Source organism: Amaranthus tricolor, chromosome 17 (assembly GCF_026212465.1).
Source record: "Amaranthus tricolor cultivar Red isolate AtriRed21 chromosome 17, ASM2621246v1, whole genome shotgun sequence".
In the NCBI taxonomy this organism is placed as follows: domain Eukaryota; kingdom Viridiplantae; phylum Streptophyta; class Magnoliopsida; order Caryophyllales; family Amaranthaceae; genus Amaranthus; species Amaranthus tricolor.
Genome location: NC_080063.1, coordinates 15,973,327 through 15,988,746, shown reverse-complemented (window position 1 = coordinate 15,988,746; position 15,420 = coordinate 15,973,327). Strand labels below are relative to the sequence as shown.

The 15,420-nt window shown below is 29.8% G+C and overlaps 1 protein-coding gene across 1 annotated transcript; it reads right to left on the bottom strand.

Annotated features, from left to right (window-relative positions):
* Positions 1-7,635: 7,635 nt before the first annotated feature.
* LOC130804648 (ethylene-responsive transcription factor ERF003-like) lies at positions 7,636-9,817 on the bottom strand. Its single transcript, XM_057669167.1, has 2 exons — positions 9,569-9,817; positions 7,636-8,825 (listed from the first exon to the last, which is right to left on the bottom strand). The coding sequence occupies exons 1-2, from the start codon at positions 9,649-9,651 to the stop codon at positions 8,324-8,326; spliced, it is 585 nt and encodes a 194-aa protein (XP_057525150.1). The 5' UTR covers positions 9,652-9,817; the 3' UTR covers positions 7,636-8,323.
* Positions 9,818-15,420: the final 5,603 nt, after the last annotated feature.

Genomic DNA, 15,420 nt, shown 5'->3' with positions numbered 1-15,420 from the left:
CACAGATTATAGTTGCGCCTATCAGAGGGGGTGGTAACTGGAGGTGGAGCTGGCAATTGATCTCGAACAGCGAAGAAAATGTCCCTCCTGTTTCGATTGAATAAGGGGTCGTTTCCTCCATCTCCCAGATTCCGCGTCCTAGTTTCTCCTTCTGTAACATATACGGGTCGAGCTCGTGGAGGTCCCATATCAGACGGCGGCGTAGGACGACGCGACATGTAAATCTTCTCTCTCCTCGAAGAATGCTCCTCCCTGCTTCGTGAGGATTGACGGGGGGGCCCATCATCTTTTTTCTCAAATTTTCGCCTTTTTGGATCATGTGCTTGACATATCTCTGACGCCGTGACGTAACTTTGGCATTGTTTCATGGCCTCTGCATACGTCTTTACTTGACTTTCAACCAACTGGAACTTCAGCCGTTGGGCCTTCATTCCGTTGATTAGGGCGTTCAGGGCAACCGACTCCTCCAAATCAGTCACTTCCAGCACTGCCTCATGGAACTTCTTAAGATATGAGGATATGGATTCTCCTTCCAATTGAGTGATACTAAGCAGGTGGAAGTTTGATTTCTCCTGCCTTCTTGAGGCTATGAAGTGGCCTAAGAACTTGCCCTCTAGTTGGGCAAAGTTGTGGATGCTTCCTCCGGGAAGGGAGGTGTACCATGTCAAAGCTACTCCTGTAAGAGTAGTTGGAAAGAACTTACACCATAATGATGAGTTGGTGGTGTACAACAACATAAGATTCTTATATGCCGTCAAATGTTCCTGCGGACATGATGTGCCATCGAAAGCAGCCATGTTTGGTACCTTTATTTTCCCGGGATTGGGAGTATTCAGTATCACTCTGGCCAGGGGAGAGACTAATGATATTGGCTCTTCGGGAAGGACACTCTTGTCGTCCTCATTCCGCGGCATGGAGGTGGGAGTGAGGGGACGGCTAGACCCGGCGAGTTGTGCCTTTTTCCTTTCCTCCCTTCTTTTATCTACCAGGGATTGGACGCTCTCAGACGTCTTTCGCTTTTTGCTCTCTATGAAGGTTCGGGCATCTGGAGTGGCGGTTTTGGATTCGCCATCTCGTGTATCTGTCTTGCTATGGTGCGGGTAAGTTTTGGACCTTTCCCGCCTATTTTTATTGCGTCTACTGGAATGGGAAGTTCTCGAGTTCCCGTCTTGAGATTCATGAGATTTTGGTATCTCTTGACGGGGCTCGATTCGTTCCTCTAAGTTCTTTATTTGGTTCGCCATGTCTTCCAGTACCCGTTGTTGAGTGGGGGTATTGTTTATGACGGCGCGGAGTTGTTCAGAAAACGCGGCCGTGAGATTTCGCGCTAGCATGTCCAGATCACGGCGAGTCACGGCTTGATTATTAGCGTGGCCCGCTGAAGTGTCTGTGTCTGTGCTATGCACGGTGGCGGTTTGAGTCGGGTTCTTCTTGGGAGCCATGACTTTTTGTATAGATCCCCACAGACGGCGCCAAACTGTTTCGGTGATGAAACGAGGAAGTGGGATACGCTTGAAATACCTGGAGACAAGTAGAAGTGTGATCAAGAGAAGCGACTTATGATAGGAGGTGACCTGAATTCCTGCAAGATAACGTTAGCCTTGTCCGGGGGGTGATCTCCCGGAAAACCCCTCCGACGCTCAAGTTAGAACGTAAATCGGAAATTAATGAATGACAGATTGTAGAAGGAATGCAAGAAGGAAGGTCGGGATTGAGATTGCTTGTTCTAGTGCTTGTGGTTGGGAAGGCTTGAGGAAGTAGTGTAAGCAAGGATACTAGGAAAAGCTGTTTTTGATGTCCCTTCCCCTCTGATGGTTGTCCCTATTTATAATGTTGAAGGGGGAAGTTACTTCAGAGAGGAAAGGTGGAAGATCATGGGAGTAGTGGGAGTAATGGGAGGTGGACTGGTCATGGGAAGAGTGGACAATTATTCTCCTTGAAACAAGGAGAGCCAAGCATGACTGAAGAGTGGAAGGTGGTGGGCAGTTATTCAACTAAAAAGGAGGATGGCCAAAGAAGATAGATGACAGGGAAGTTAAGTATTCTGAAGGTAAGATGCCATGAGCCTTCCAAGGAAGATGGGAAGTCCAGCAGAAAGCCTATTGACCAAAAGTCAAAGTCAATCCGGAAAGGTCAAGGGGTATTTTAGTAATATGATGTTTAATTAATAAATAAATAAATTAATTAAAAAAACAGTACCATGACAAAAATATTTTTTTATTGATTTTTAAAAAAATATAAATTAAATCAACTCATATTAAACCGTGTTACGGTCATATGATTTTATTTTTTTGTGTGACTCATTAGATCCAAGGCGTGCAACCTTACCTATAAAAATTGATAATCATTAACATTATGGTTAAGCTATAGAGTACTCCTTTAATTATTATAATAATTTGATGAAATTGTAATTAAATGTTACCACAGAATACAAGGAATAAGGACTTAAGAATGAGTATATTTTTTCTCAATTATTTGACTAATGATATATCACTTGGTTTCCACATTATTGTATGAACATCAATTAATTTTATTCAAGTTTGATTGGGTTGATTATATTCTTGTAATGATTATGCACTTGTGGTACATTAAGTGAATATTATATTTCAAAAGTTTGTATTTATCAATTATTAATATACAAAATAAATTTTAGAAAAATAACTTATAATGAACTTTAATAAAATAATTTAATTTAATTAGAGATTATGTATCTTGCTAAAATGATTTAGACATGATATAACTAATAGACCTCAATCAAATATTCAATAATGATATTCGATTATTTATACTGACTAAAATGTAGAAGATAAGCCATTTATTTTAAATTTAAACCAAATAAACATGAGTGAACTTAATTGGTTATTTAAAACAAAATTAGGAACATAACAGGACCAGTGATTTATAATATAATTCTTGATTTTATATTATAATGTATTAAAGTAGATAATTCATTAAACCATGTGACGCACTTTTTATTTATATAAATGGTTGTACATAACATTTAATATTAGGGATTAATCAAAATAACTTTTTTATTAGTTTTATCATTATCAAAAACAATATTATATACATCCAACCCTCCCACACGGCCCTCTAGGTGAGAGCTAGGCACTTAATTATATTAAGGTAATTAAATGTTATTGTTATATTATTTATTTATACCTATCTATCAATCTATCTATGTATATATATAATGACATATCTGTATTTTAGATGTTTAAATTTCTTAATAATATTCCATTAATACTTTTTTACATAACTAATATAAAAATAAGATATATTAAATATTATAAAATAATCAAAAATAAAAAATATAACAAAATTCAGTAATTACTTGGAGTAAATTTTATGTAGTCTACTTACTAGTCACTATTATGTATACTCTACATACATCATCATCATTGGGTTAACCATTATTGATTTTGACTACTTTTTTTGTGAAGATCACTTCACCCCTTTTTGACTTTGTGAGTGTTTGCTTTCATTTTGCTCGAAACCATCTAAGATTAATCACTTAACATAGACATAGACAATTCATGAGGATTTCCTCTTGAAGAATAGATCCTCTAAATATCATCTAGAAAAAAATATGTACTTGTAGCATTCTTTAAGACTATTGATTTATAGTCTCATTGCATAAATAAAAACATGATAAATATTAAAAATTGAACATTTAGCTTCGATTCCTTTAATTTATAGGGAAATGTGTGATTTTTTATGTTTTAAACACTCATATGCATTCTTTCTTACCTTTAGAGGAAAGTTCACGCCTTATTGCTACACTATGTTTCATGCATTAGATCTTCATTCTTAATTGATTACCATAAATATTAAAACAAAATTAATATTATATTTTCATAAGTTTTTATTTATCCGTGATAACTTAGTTATGCAATAATTTACCGTAAACATGTACTATAATAATATATTTAGCGCTAAGATATAAATCTGAGATAATAAATATGTGTAAGTAATAAACAAAGTAATAATAATATAGACGATGCAATGATATAGTTTCTCAATGAAGTACAAAATTGCAAAAGTGAGAACGATATATGTTCTTCATGAACTAATTTTAAAAGAAAGTAATATAAAATTCAAAGATTTAACAAGGTTCATATCAATACGGATATGTCATATGCCCTCTTGGTAGTATACTTTTTCTATTGATTGATAGAAAATAAGACTAATTCTTGACTCGTATACTTATGAAAAAGTAGATTAGAGAGGAGAGAATACTAAAATTGATTTATATCCATAACACTGAGAAATACTTGTAGTACATCTAGGTCATAATTTCGTTTTTTACTACTCCAACGGCCATTTGGTAGTAATTAAGTATTAGATGGTAGAATGATAATGAAAAATTAATGTAATTACGGTAGAAAAATTCTTAATAAGTTTAATGATCATACTTGTTTTCTACTAATTATCTTATATTTTTTTTACAAAATTCATTCCACCGCATTTTCATTTAAAAATGTGTTATGTGGTAGTGATAAATTATGGTCAAATTTTTTTATGATTAATTATAGTTTCATTACCAGTAGAAATAAAAATTTACATTATAAATCATTTTCATTATTATCGTCGTATAGTACTGAAAAAGTGGTGTAAATTTATTTTTTAAAGTGTTGAGTTAAAAATATATGTTATGAACTTATGATTACAATGCAACCTTAGCACATTATATATAGTGAGAATTTATGAGTAGCATAAAGGAAAACACAAGTTCAAAAAAATGATGATACTATATACTCACTAACATGCATGCTATCATTTAACCACATTGCTCTAATATTAAAGTTAGGGATGATAATTCATCATTCATGCATATATAATGAGTGTATGTAACTTTTATAAAAATTAAATCAATGTGGGGAACATATTCATTTCCAAACAGCCTCAAAAATTATATGAAATTCCACTAACAAAAAGTATAGATTATTAAGAGATGGATATGTCTAAGTCCATGATAGACTACGTGACCTATCATTTTTGAAAAACAAAACCCAACTATTCTTCTCATCTTTAGTTTATCAAACCCTATTCATAGTTTCTTGAATAGGATGTAAGTCTGTTTTGGATATTTTAGATTATTTTTTAAGTAATGATTCATAGATCAATGATACGAGAGTCTTTTGGATTAGAAGTGTAAATGTAACACAAGTCTTTTTCATACTTAGTGTTAATAATTCTCCTTCGCAATGAAGGGCGGATAAAATTCAAACCAGTGACCTAAGCTTTTTAATGCCATATCAAAAACCAATTCAATTAAAAATTTAAACTTGTGATTGTTATTGACACTCTTTACTTAAAGATAATTATTAATCATATGTTCTTCTTACTAATTTACTACATTACATGGCTTCGATGTAAGTTATACATAACTATAATTTAGCGAATTCAGGAAGACGAAAAAGTAATTATTATTAAATAAATTTATAATATTAATTAAAAAATTCTTATAAAGAGTGTCACTTTCCCAAATTTGACCTCATTCACAAGAAGCAATCTCAAAAGACCCAAATATATAATTCCACAAGGCTAGTAGCCTACAAACCCAAAGGACCAACTTTTACCAACTGCCTTTGATACTAAACCACAATTTCTAATTACAACCCTAATTTCCCATACAATTATTCAGAAAGTTTTTTCTTTTTCAAGACACCACCAAACCCACGGAAAATTGGATGCCCCCTTATTTGTCTTAATTCATATCAAACGTAACTTCCATCAATGATATTATACAACATAATTAGATGAACATGCCATTTGTCATGTCTAATTTTCTTGATTTGTTTAGCATCTTATAATGTGAGTCATTTATTGGACTTCACTATTTGAGTCTAAATTAATTTAATATCTATCATAGATTTCAATTATTCAATATACACATAAATCTAAATCTAGATGGCTTCAAAACAGATCCGATAATTTGATATTTATCTGTTTATGTAATCGAATTTAATTTGAGCCGGCATAAAAATAGACTAACAATTACGTAGAAAACCAACATGAACACAAAATTCTAGTTTATACCGACCAAAAACATATGAGTCGATAACACAAAATCTATAGTTAGCCTTTTGATATACTCATCTGTCTCTTTGAGATTGTTAATAAAAGTGATATTTTCTTTACAATATATCACTTTTAGCAACAACCTGAAAGTGATAGTGATTGAGAAAGTATACACTTACTCTAATTACATTGAGATTCTCCCATAGAAAGAATGATATAGTTTTTGGATATGCTTTGTGTTTATTTATAACCTTAATAAGGAGCAAGTATATACAAAGAGATATTACTCTAGAATTTAGAATGTTGGTCCTAAAATGCTATTCTTTTCAAGTGCAATATGATCAAAAGTCAAAGGACATACTCACTTGGTAACTTTCTTTTTTCTTGTTCTCTTTTTGGAGTTGTTAACCACATTTGACAAGCATGCTAGAGTGTGGGGATTTAGCTCAAAAAGGTTAAAGGCTACAAGCTAGGAGTTGGGAGGCTTTACATAAAGCTGGAAATGGGAAATATCATAATTTCTAAGGCTAAAATTCTTGGTAAACAATTTTGGATATGTTCATGTTTCCATTTGCATTTTGTTTAATTTTTAAATTGTTTTTAAGGCTTAATGTATTTCATAAAAGTTTTATACGTTCAGATGAATTTGATAAGATTGCACATAAATACATTTTAACCTGTAGATGTCTATGAAAAATCATGTATAAATTTGTTTCTACTTGAATATAATATTTTTTTATGGAAATATTAATTGAAAACGAAGGAATTATTAAGAATACTCCCTCCCCTTCTAGTAAGTTTGCTACAATTTTTATTTTTGTCTTTTCCACTTAATTTGCTACATTATTTTTTTAAATGGTTCTTACCACTTTCTTTAAATCTCATTAACACAAATTTTATATCTTTTATTATCATCCATATAATTTAACTTTTTTTTGTTTTACTCTTTTGTTAACTAAACTAATCCTAATCCCTAAGTGATAGGAGAACTTAATTGGAGACCATATACCTCTTTCTAGAAACTAATGAATTTAATTCTCACATAGTCGATCCACATATGTATTTAAAATAACTTAAGAGAACAGATGAGTATACCATTAAGTAATATTTATTTATTTTATTGAATATTCTTTCTTATATATGATAAAAAGATGAAATAAATTTAATTAGAAGTTGATATAAAATAATCTATTTTTCATTTTTGTAGGTTTGCTATTGAACACTTAACAAACTCTCATATTTAAATTATTAATGGACAAAACTCAATTGAATAAAATAAAAAGCAATGCTTTAATCATATTCCTAAACATCTCATTAGCTTAAAAGTAAGACAATTTATATCCTTAAAAAAGAATATAATAACTTCTTGGGTTCTTCCAAAAATGTCATCAATTTTTAAAACAAAAGTTTCAAGAGAGATGAATACGGATAAGGTTTATTGAAGTAATTTTACCCAAAAAAAATTTAGAAATTATATTGTTAAATTAAGAAAGGGAAAACCCCTAGTAGCATACAAGCATATTCTTGGTTCTAGGCAAAAAATATAGACAATCATATAATATTGGAAATCATAGAAAATATAATAAATAAAGAAAATGCCAAAATAGGAACTTGAATCTTAATACACTTCTTTATTATACATTTAAAATATATTGTCATATACTTTTATCAAGGAATACTTAAGAACAAGTACATTATAATTTTTACATATGCATCCTTTGACCTCTACTTTATTCTCTATCATTGTAAATTTGCCAATAAACTAAATATATGTAGAAGAGAAAAGTAATAGGAAGAAAATTTTTGAATAAAATGAAAATAAGTAATTAATTTATTGTAAAATATAATAAATAATTATGGTCTAAATTATAATTATAGAAATGCAACAAAATAAGTATTACATTTCAAACAGAAAATGTAGCAAATTTACAAGAATAGAGAAAGTGTTAAGCTGATAAATAAAAATAAAAAGGGAGAAATTATGCTATAGAAGATGTAGCTCTAACATATCACCTTATAAATTTGGGTTATAATTAGCACATAATTTGAATATAATTAAACTAAATTAACTAAACTAGTAAAATAATATGAAAAAAAATAATGTGGCCAAAGGAATAAATAAAAGAAGGCCGGTTGGCTATGAACTTTTTTCCCAACACAGGACCAAAAGTGCCACCCGGCACGAGACTATTGGCCTAAATAAAGCCAATTAAGTGCTACTAATTAGAAGTAATAATTAATTAATATGATCCCTTCTTAATTTAGTATAATTAAATAAATTTTTATCAAGCTTAGGTAATTAAATTGTAATTTCAATTGAGCCATAATGAAGCAATTCCTCAATCATTTGCTCAATATGATGCTCCTCTAAGGGAGTATATTGTAATTGTAATTGTTGCGGTTCATGTTCAAATTGGGTATTCTCGATTTTCATTGTCCAATTAGGGTCCGGACTAGTTATTACTGGTCCTTTTGTGGGCCCATAGTCGGGAGACCAAGACCCCGAATCGACAAATTTTGGGTTAATACCCGTACCCGACCCAGGGAATTGTGGGCTTAGTACTCTTTGTTGGGCCTGCATTGCTGAATTCTTAGTTATTTGTAATGACTCCATATAACAACGGTGAAGCTTAGCCGTTAGTGTAGCTGAAAGAATTTTAGATGAAGAAGTTTGTGGAGCCTTTGGATTGTAAGGAAAATTAGTCCGGGCCCTAGGCCCACACATTAATCGGGCCGCTTCATCATAAGCCCGTGCTGCATCTTCTGCCGTTTCAAATGTCCCTAACCAAATACGCGTTTTCCTATACATCAAAAATGCGAAACGTTTCGTTAGATAGAAACTCCTATGCTTCAATTACTCGATTAAATGTAATATAAAAACCATTGGATCTTCATTTTATTAGTTTTTATTTTAAATACTTTTCGTACATTAAGTAGTTTATTATTAAATCAAATTGACAATTTAGAATTTTAATTATTAAATTTTATTTAGGGGTCTAATCCTTATCGATCTATTACCATTCTACTTGGATTAGTGACATTGTACTTTTAGATGTTCTATTACCATTCTACTTGGATTAGTGACATTGTATTTTTGGACGTTTTTTAATTATTAGTTAATATATCGAGCAACATTTATGTATATATACGTCTTTCATTCAATTATACAATTCTAGTAATAATCAGTTGTAAGTATTTTATAACGAAGGTAATATATATTTTCTTTGTTTTGTAATTGTTGCACCTTTCATCAAGGGCACAATTTTTGATAAATCTCATTGTTGATTTAAAATTGTCCATTTTACCCCTTATATCATATGGGGGCTAATGATTAAATAATAATAATAATAGTATTTAAAAAGTAATGATGTGATGATTGATAGTAATTTAGGGGTAAAATGGAGAATTATTAAGTTGTTTTTTATCATAAATGGAAAAAATATTGGTATTCTGAAACACTAAAATGAATAATAAGTGCAATATTATAAAAGCGAGGAAGTATTTATTATTTATTTTAGAAAAAACATGAAAGCTTAAAACTTACAATATAGGATGACGAATTTCAGAAACCCAAGAACCCCAATGACGTTGTCGAACGCCACGATACCTTTGTTGTGGTCTCGCCATATCGGAAACGTTTAAAGAAAAAGAAACGTTTCGTGTAATACAATCAGTAAGTGTTTGTGAAAATGTCCAAGAAAACAAAGAATGAAATTAGAGAAATGGAGTATTTTTCTTTCAAGTATATGATCATGTATGAAGAGAGGGAAATTTGCGGGGGGGATTGAAGGGGTTTATGTAGTTGTGTTATTTTAAACAAGACAACAAAATTAGGGAAAAAAAATAAGGGGGTCCCAAATTTCTTCTCCCACTACTGGCATCAACAAAGTGGGTCCCATTTTTTTAGTATTTTAGGTTTTTGTCAATTTAATTATAATTTATTTTTATAATTTTTGTAATTTTCTCAAATCTGATTTAAAGTAGTAGTTACCAACTGGCAAAACTTGATATGATTAATTGATTAATAAGATAGTCAAAATTATAAAGAGTGTCCCATTTTAAGCTAAATCACATGGGTTTTCATGATAAGTCATGCTACCTTCCATTCCATAGACATCATCCAATACCCTTTTAGCTTACTACACTTTTTAATGTTAAAACTCTTAATTACCTATTTTAAGTAATTAACCATGTAAATAGATACTTCTAACTATGACTTGATTAAATTTGTATTTAGTTTAACTGATTTTTACTAATTTAATTAATATTTCATCATCATCTTATTCGGTATATCTCGTTTATAGAAATATCATGGTTAGAGTCTGGGGAGGGAAGGAGTGCGGCAACCCAAACCCATAAAGGAGGATGCGGCCAAAGAGTCCCCCGACTCGAGATTGATCCTTAATTTATATTTATTAACTGAAATTAATTTTTATTGGAAAAAACTGATTGTTACTCATTGTAACTGATTTACACTGATTGATACTGATTTTTATTTATAAATTATAACTGAGATTTACTGATCAAACTTAATTTTTAATGATTGCAATTGATTTTGATTTTTATTGATAGGAACTGATTTTTATTGATTTAAAATTATTTTTACCGATTACTATATTTTAAGGTAATGATCAAGATGTATATTAAAATTTTGCATCATAGATAGTAGATGATTTAATTTTTGTTTTTTTTAGTGGTAATTTTTATTTAAATAATCCGAATATCTAAATTTCTAGATAACTAACTATTTAGATTGAATATTATATGAATAAATTTAAATTTATTAAAAATTTTTTTTATTTTTACTTTATTTTTGAGTGGTTAACTACTTTTATATAGAAAAAATGACTAAAAGACATCAATCACAAGCTAACAATGCAAGCAATTTTAATGCAACTATCTAAGCTAATCGAGAACGAAGTAATTAATTAAGTTTAGAAGAAAGAAATAAAGCAACTTGATTAAGCTTGATTGCAACCAACACGCAAACATTCTTCATAAGATCTAAACACATAGGATGAATCAGAAACACTTAAGGCTGAAACATAACTACATAAGTATAACATACTACGTATGTGCTATTATGTCTTTTTGAATTTACTTCCTATGAATATTTTATGCGAGTTTTTTCGTTAAACGGAATTAGTGTTATTTCTGGTATTTTATGAGCTCTAGGCAAATTAAAAGAAGTAAACCCTCTCTATAGAGGGTCGATTCTGATCTTTAATAAGTGTTTGGGAAAACAACGACCATGTACCTCTATATATTATGATTATCATAAAAAAATATAAACATGATATACACTTTTTAATTGATGAACTAACCACAAAATGCAAATTTTTTAATATGTGTCCTTCAATAATCGTTCAAGTTTCAACAAGATGTGAGTCTTCTGTATATTTTTACAGTTTTTACCAATTTATCCATTTTAGTTTTTGTGATTTTCACCTGATTTTGCCCGTTTAGTATATTATTAAGGTTAATCAAAGATAAATTGCTTCTTATAGAAATGAAATGATGCAAAAGTGTATTTAGAGCATCTATTTTGGTGATCTATTGAGAGATCACATGACCAAACTAAGATAAAAATTCAATTAATGGTGACCTAATTTTGAGTGGGTTGGGAAAGAGGCTGGCCAAATGGGTCAACATGTGACCCGTTCATGTGAACGGTCACCCCTTTTTTTTAAAAAAATTTCGCCACATGTCGCTCTTTGATTGGCTGTTGGAAAATGGCAGCCTGCTGCCTCCTAACACGCCACCTGCTTGCATGCCACTTGCTGCTTTCTGATTGCTGCCAAAAAATAGCCGTTTTTTGTAATTAACGACTATTTTCGTATTTAATTAATTTTTTTTAAAAAAACCTATACCAACGTTCATATTTTTTCGAGATATATAAAATTAGACCCTTATTGATATATTTTGACATAATTTAATATTTACATATTTTCTTCTTATTTTTCTATTTTTTTGTTAAAAAATACCAAAATAATCATTTCAAAAATCCTAAAAAAAATATGAATTCAAATAACCCAAATTATGGAAGAATAATTTTTTTTATTATGATTAATGTCTACATTTATATTTATTAAAAAAATACCAAAATAATTATTATTAATGTCTACATTTATATTTATTAAAAAATATTAGTTTTATTAAAAGAATTTTTTTTTTTAATTAATACAAAAGTAGATCTATTTTAATCAAATAAAAAATTATATTAACTTTGTACATGAAAATATTATTATAAAAAATAAAGATAAATGTTAGATAAATTAAGGGAGAGAAATTATGGTGGGGTAGAAAAAAAGTAAGAAAGAGAGGATGATGACCCTTTAAAAAAGGTCATTATTAATAAAATTAGGTTAAAAGATAAATTTTTAGGAGAGAGAAAAATTATAAAATAGTAAAATGACTTTTTTTTGGATCACGAGTAAGGATCCTCTAAATAGGAAGTAGTAAAAGCAATATTTGAGATGACCTTATGAGACAAGAGGGAAATGATTTGGCATACCATAATAATTACCATTTGTTAACAATATAATTTGCTCATACCTTATTTACTGTTTATGGATTTGATCCACTTCTCTAATTATACATCAGGATTACAGCTGTTGAAATATTTTGCCAAAATAGTGATGATGTTCAAAGATTACACTTTAAGTAGCAGGATTACTATTTTCTGAACGACCATTTTTCTAATTTGTATAGGGTCAGGTCTATAGGTTTAGATAATAAAATTGATAATTTTTTAAAATTAATATTTTCTAAAATAGTATAACATTATCCTATTTTTTTTATGATATATTTTATTAAATTTAAAATAACTATTAAATTTATTGTCTGGATCTATGCATTAAGTGGATAGGTTACAAAAATCATTATAAGGAAAAGAAATAAATTTTCAAGCATCAATGAAAATCAAATTTTTATTACAAATCTAAAAGAGAAAATTTTCAATTAGTAAATCAACACATAATGGCTTTCATCCATGCTAGTAATAGTTAATTACAAGATACTATTTTTAAACATCTACCATTAGTCTCACATGAGTTGGGTTTTGTGATTAATTAGGATTTGTTTTTTTTTTTTGGTTTTTTAAAAATATTTTTTCTTATTTAAAATTTTTTTAAAATAAGTCAAAAAATTTATTCTTAATAAGTTCGATTCATTTTAATTTATTTCAATAGTAATAAGTTTTAGATGAGTATAATTTGTTTCACCAAAAAGGTAATTTTAACAAAGTTTTGCCAATATAAAAAATCCATCTGAGAATTGGATTTATTTTAGTTGGAAAATGCATGTCATTTTAAGTAGTACTTTTTTAAGAAATGTTTTTGGATTTGATCCTCTTGTTGTCTCTTTTTTCAACCTATTCTATAAGGCTATAATCCAAAAAATGATATCATTTTGTTGATTTCATTTTATTTTTGCTCAATTTTCAGCATAATTCGCGTCTCAAAATCTATACAAATCAATAACAATTATAAAAATTTATATTAAAATTTATTTTAAATTTTATAGGTTAAGGAAGATGAGGAATATGGTTGTTTGGGATAATGTGGTTCATAAACCCGAGTATGTTGTGTCATGCATCCAGAAGGACATTCGCGATTGTCTCTCTTCCTTGTCAGCTGATTCTGACCTGGAGCACCTACTGTCAAGGCGTTAGCATCTGCTGTTTTTATCTGCTGCTTTATTACTTTCTTTCTGTCTCTCTTTTGGGGTTTTTTTTTATGTTTTCAGTTTTGTTTTGTATTCCTCCTTGTACAAGTGCAGTTTATTTTATGTCGTATTTTTTTGTATCGCCTTGGACCTCTCCTTTCTCGTATGCATATGAAGAGTAGGGTGCGGAAATTCTTCCGTGAAGGTGGGTCGTTCTTCCATATTTATGCAAATAAGTTAGATTGTGGTCCTTCGTTTTGGTTGTATATTGTTTTTTTGGTAAATGAAAAAGTCTTTTATTTGCCAAAAAAATAAGACCAACGTAAAAAAAACTTTCAGTTAAATATATTTTAACTTTGATATATTAATAAAACATTTAAATTTTTTTTATAAAATATTCCGAATATAACTAATAAAATCAAACGGAAAAGTAATATGTAAAAGTTTTTTGAAAAATTGTGCAAAGATATAGAAGATCCGGTAGGCCACATAATGTAGTGGTCCAATTGCACTCAATAATAGTATCCTACAATTAATGAGTATAGTTGCTAATGTTTTCTGTGCTTGAGCCAATTTTGTGGGGTAGAAAATATATTAAAATTACTTTATTTTTTGTATCCATTTCCTAGAACACATAACATATCAATTTTTTTTTAACTAATAGGAATTGTTGGCAATCTTGATAGTTAAAAATACAAGATCAGGTGGGATATTGACAGCCCTTTTCCCGAACCAAAATTGTATGGGATTGCCCCATGTCAAGGAACTAACTTAATAAAAGTTTAAATTAATGGTTAAAGTTATAGGATATGTTATATATTCTAACACGCCCTCTTATATGAGAGCTCTTTGGGGTAGAAGTGTGGACGTAATACATGTTTTTCTAAATTTTACGCTGAATATTCCACTTTAAATGAGGAATGATTGACATACGAACTTGTGACCTCTTTTCATGGTTAATTCTGATAATATGTTAAGGAATTAACTCAACTAAAAATTTAAGCTTATGGTTGAGGCCCTATCATATGTTATATACTCAAACATGCCCTCATTTAAAATTAAGTGTAAGATAGAAATAGATTTAGTCCACACTATTTTTATTATGCATTATTCCTTAATATTTCATTCATAAGTTTATATTTCTCATTATTAGTCTACTTAATCACACTCTCTACCTCAAACTATTTAAATTTAAAACTAGTGCACTAAATCAATGCAAAACTAACTCAATGATTAATGATGTGGTTTATTTGTACTCTTTTTTTATCATGTAAATTCTTATTGAAACAAAGTGTAAGAGTCGTATTTTTTATGGAAAAAAGAAGGTTTCAGAAAAAGTCAATCAAATTTAATTGATATTGGATTCAAGTGAAGTAGTGAGGATAGTATCCAATCTACATACCTACAATATCATGTTAAGCAAATACGATGATCATTTGTTTTATTTTATGTATTGTGGGTGCATGTGTGGGTATGTTGGAGAATGGAGATGTATGTTAAAGTCTCTATTCCTAGTTTTGCAAGTTGAGGAAGACCATTCCCTTAAATCTTGCTACAAATGTTCTCCCACGTGGTAGAGTGTGCCCCCATGCTATCCCCCATTGCATTACCATATGGTGAAATCTTCTTCTATATCTACTTTCTCTGTTTCAATTTAATTACGATATTTGCTTTCTCATACACTTTAATGCACTAATTTAATTTTTAATATCTCTAATTATGTATATTAAA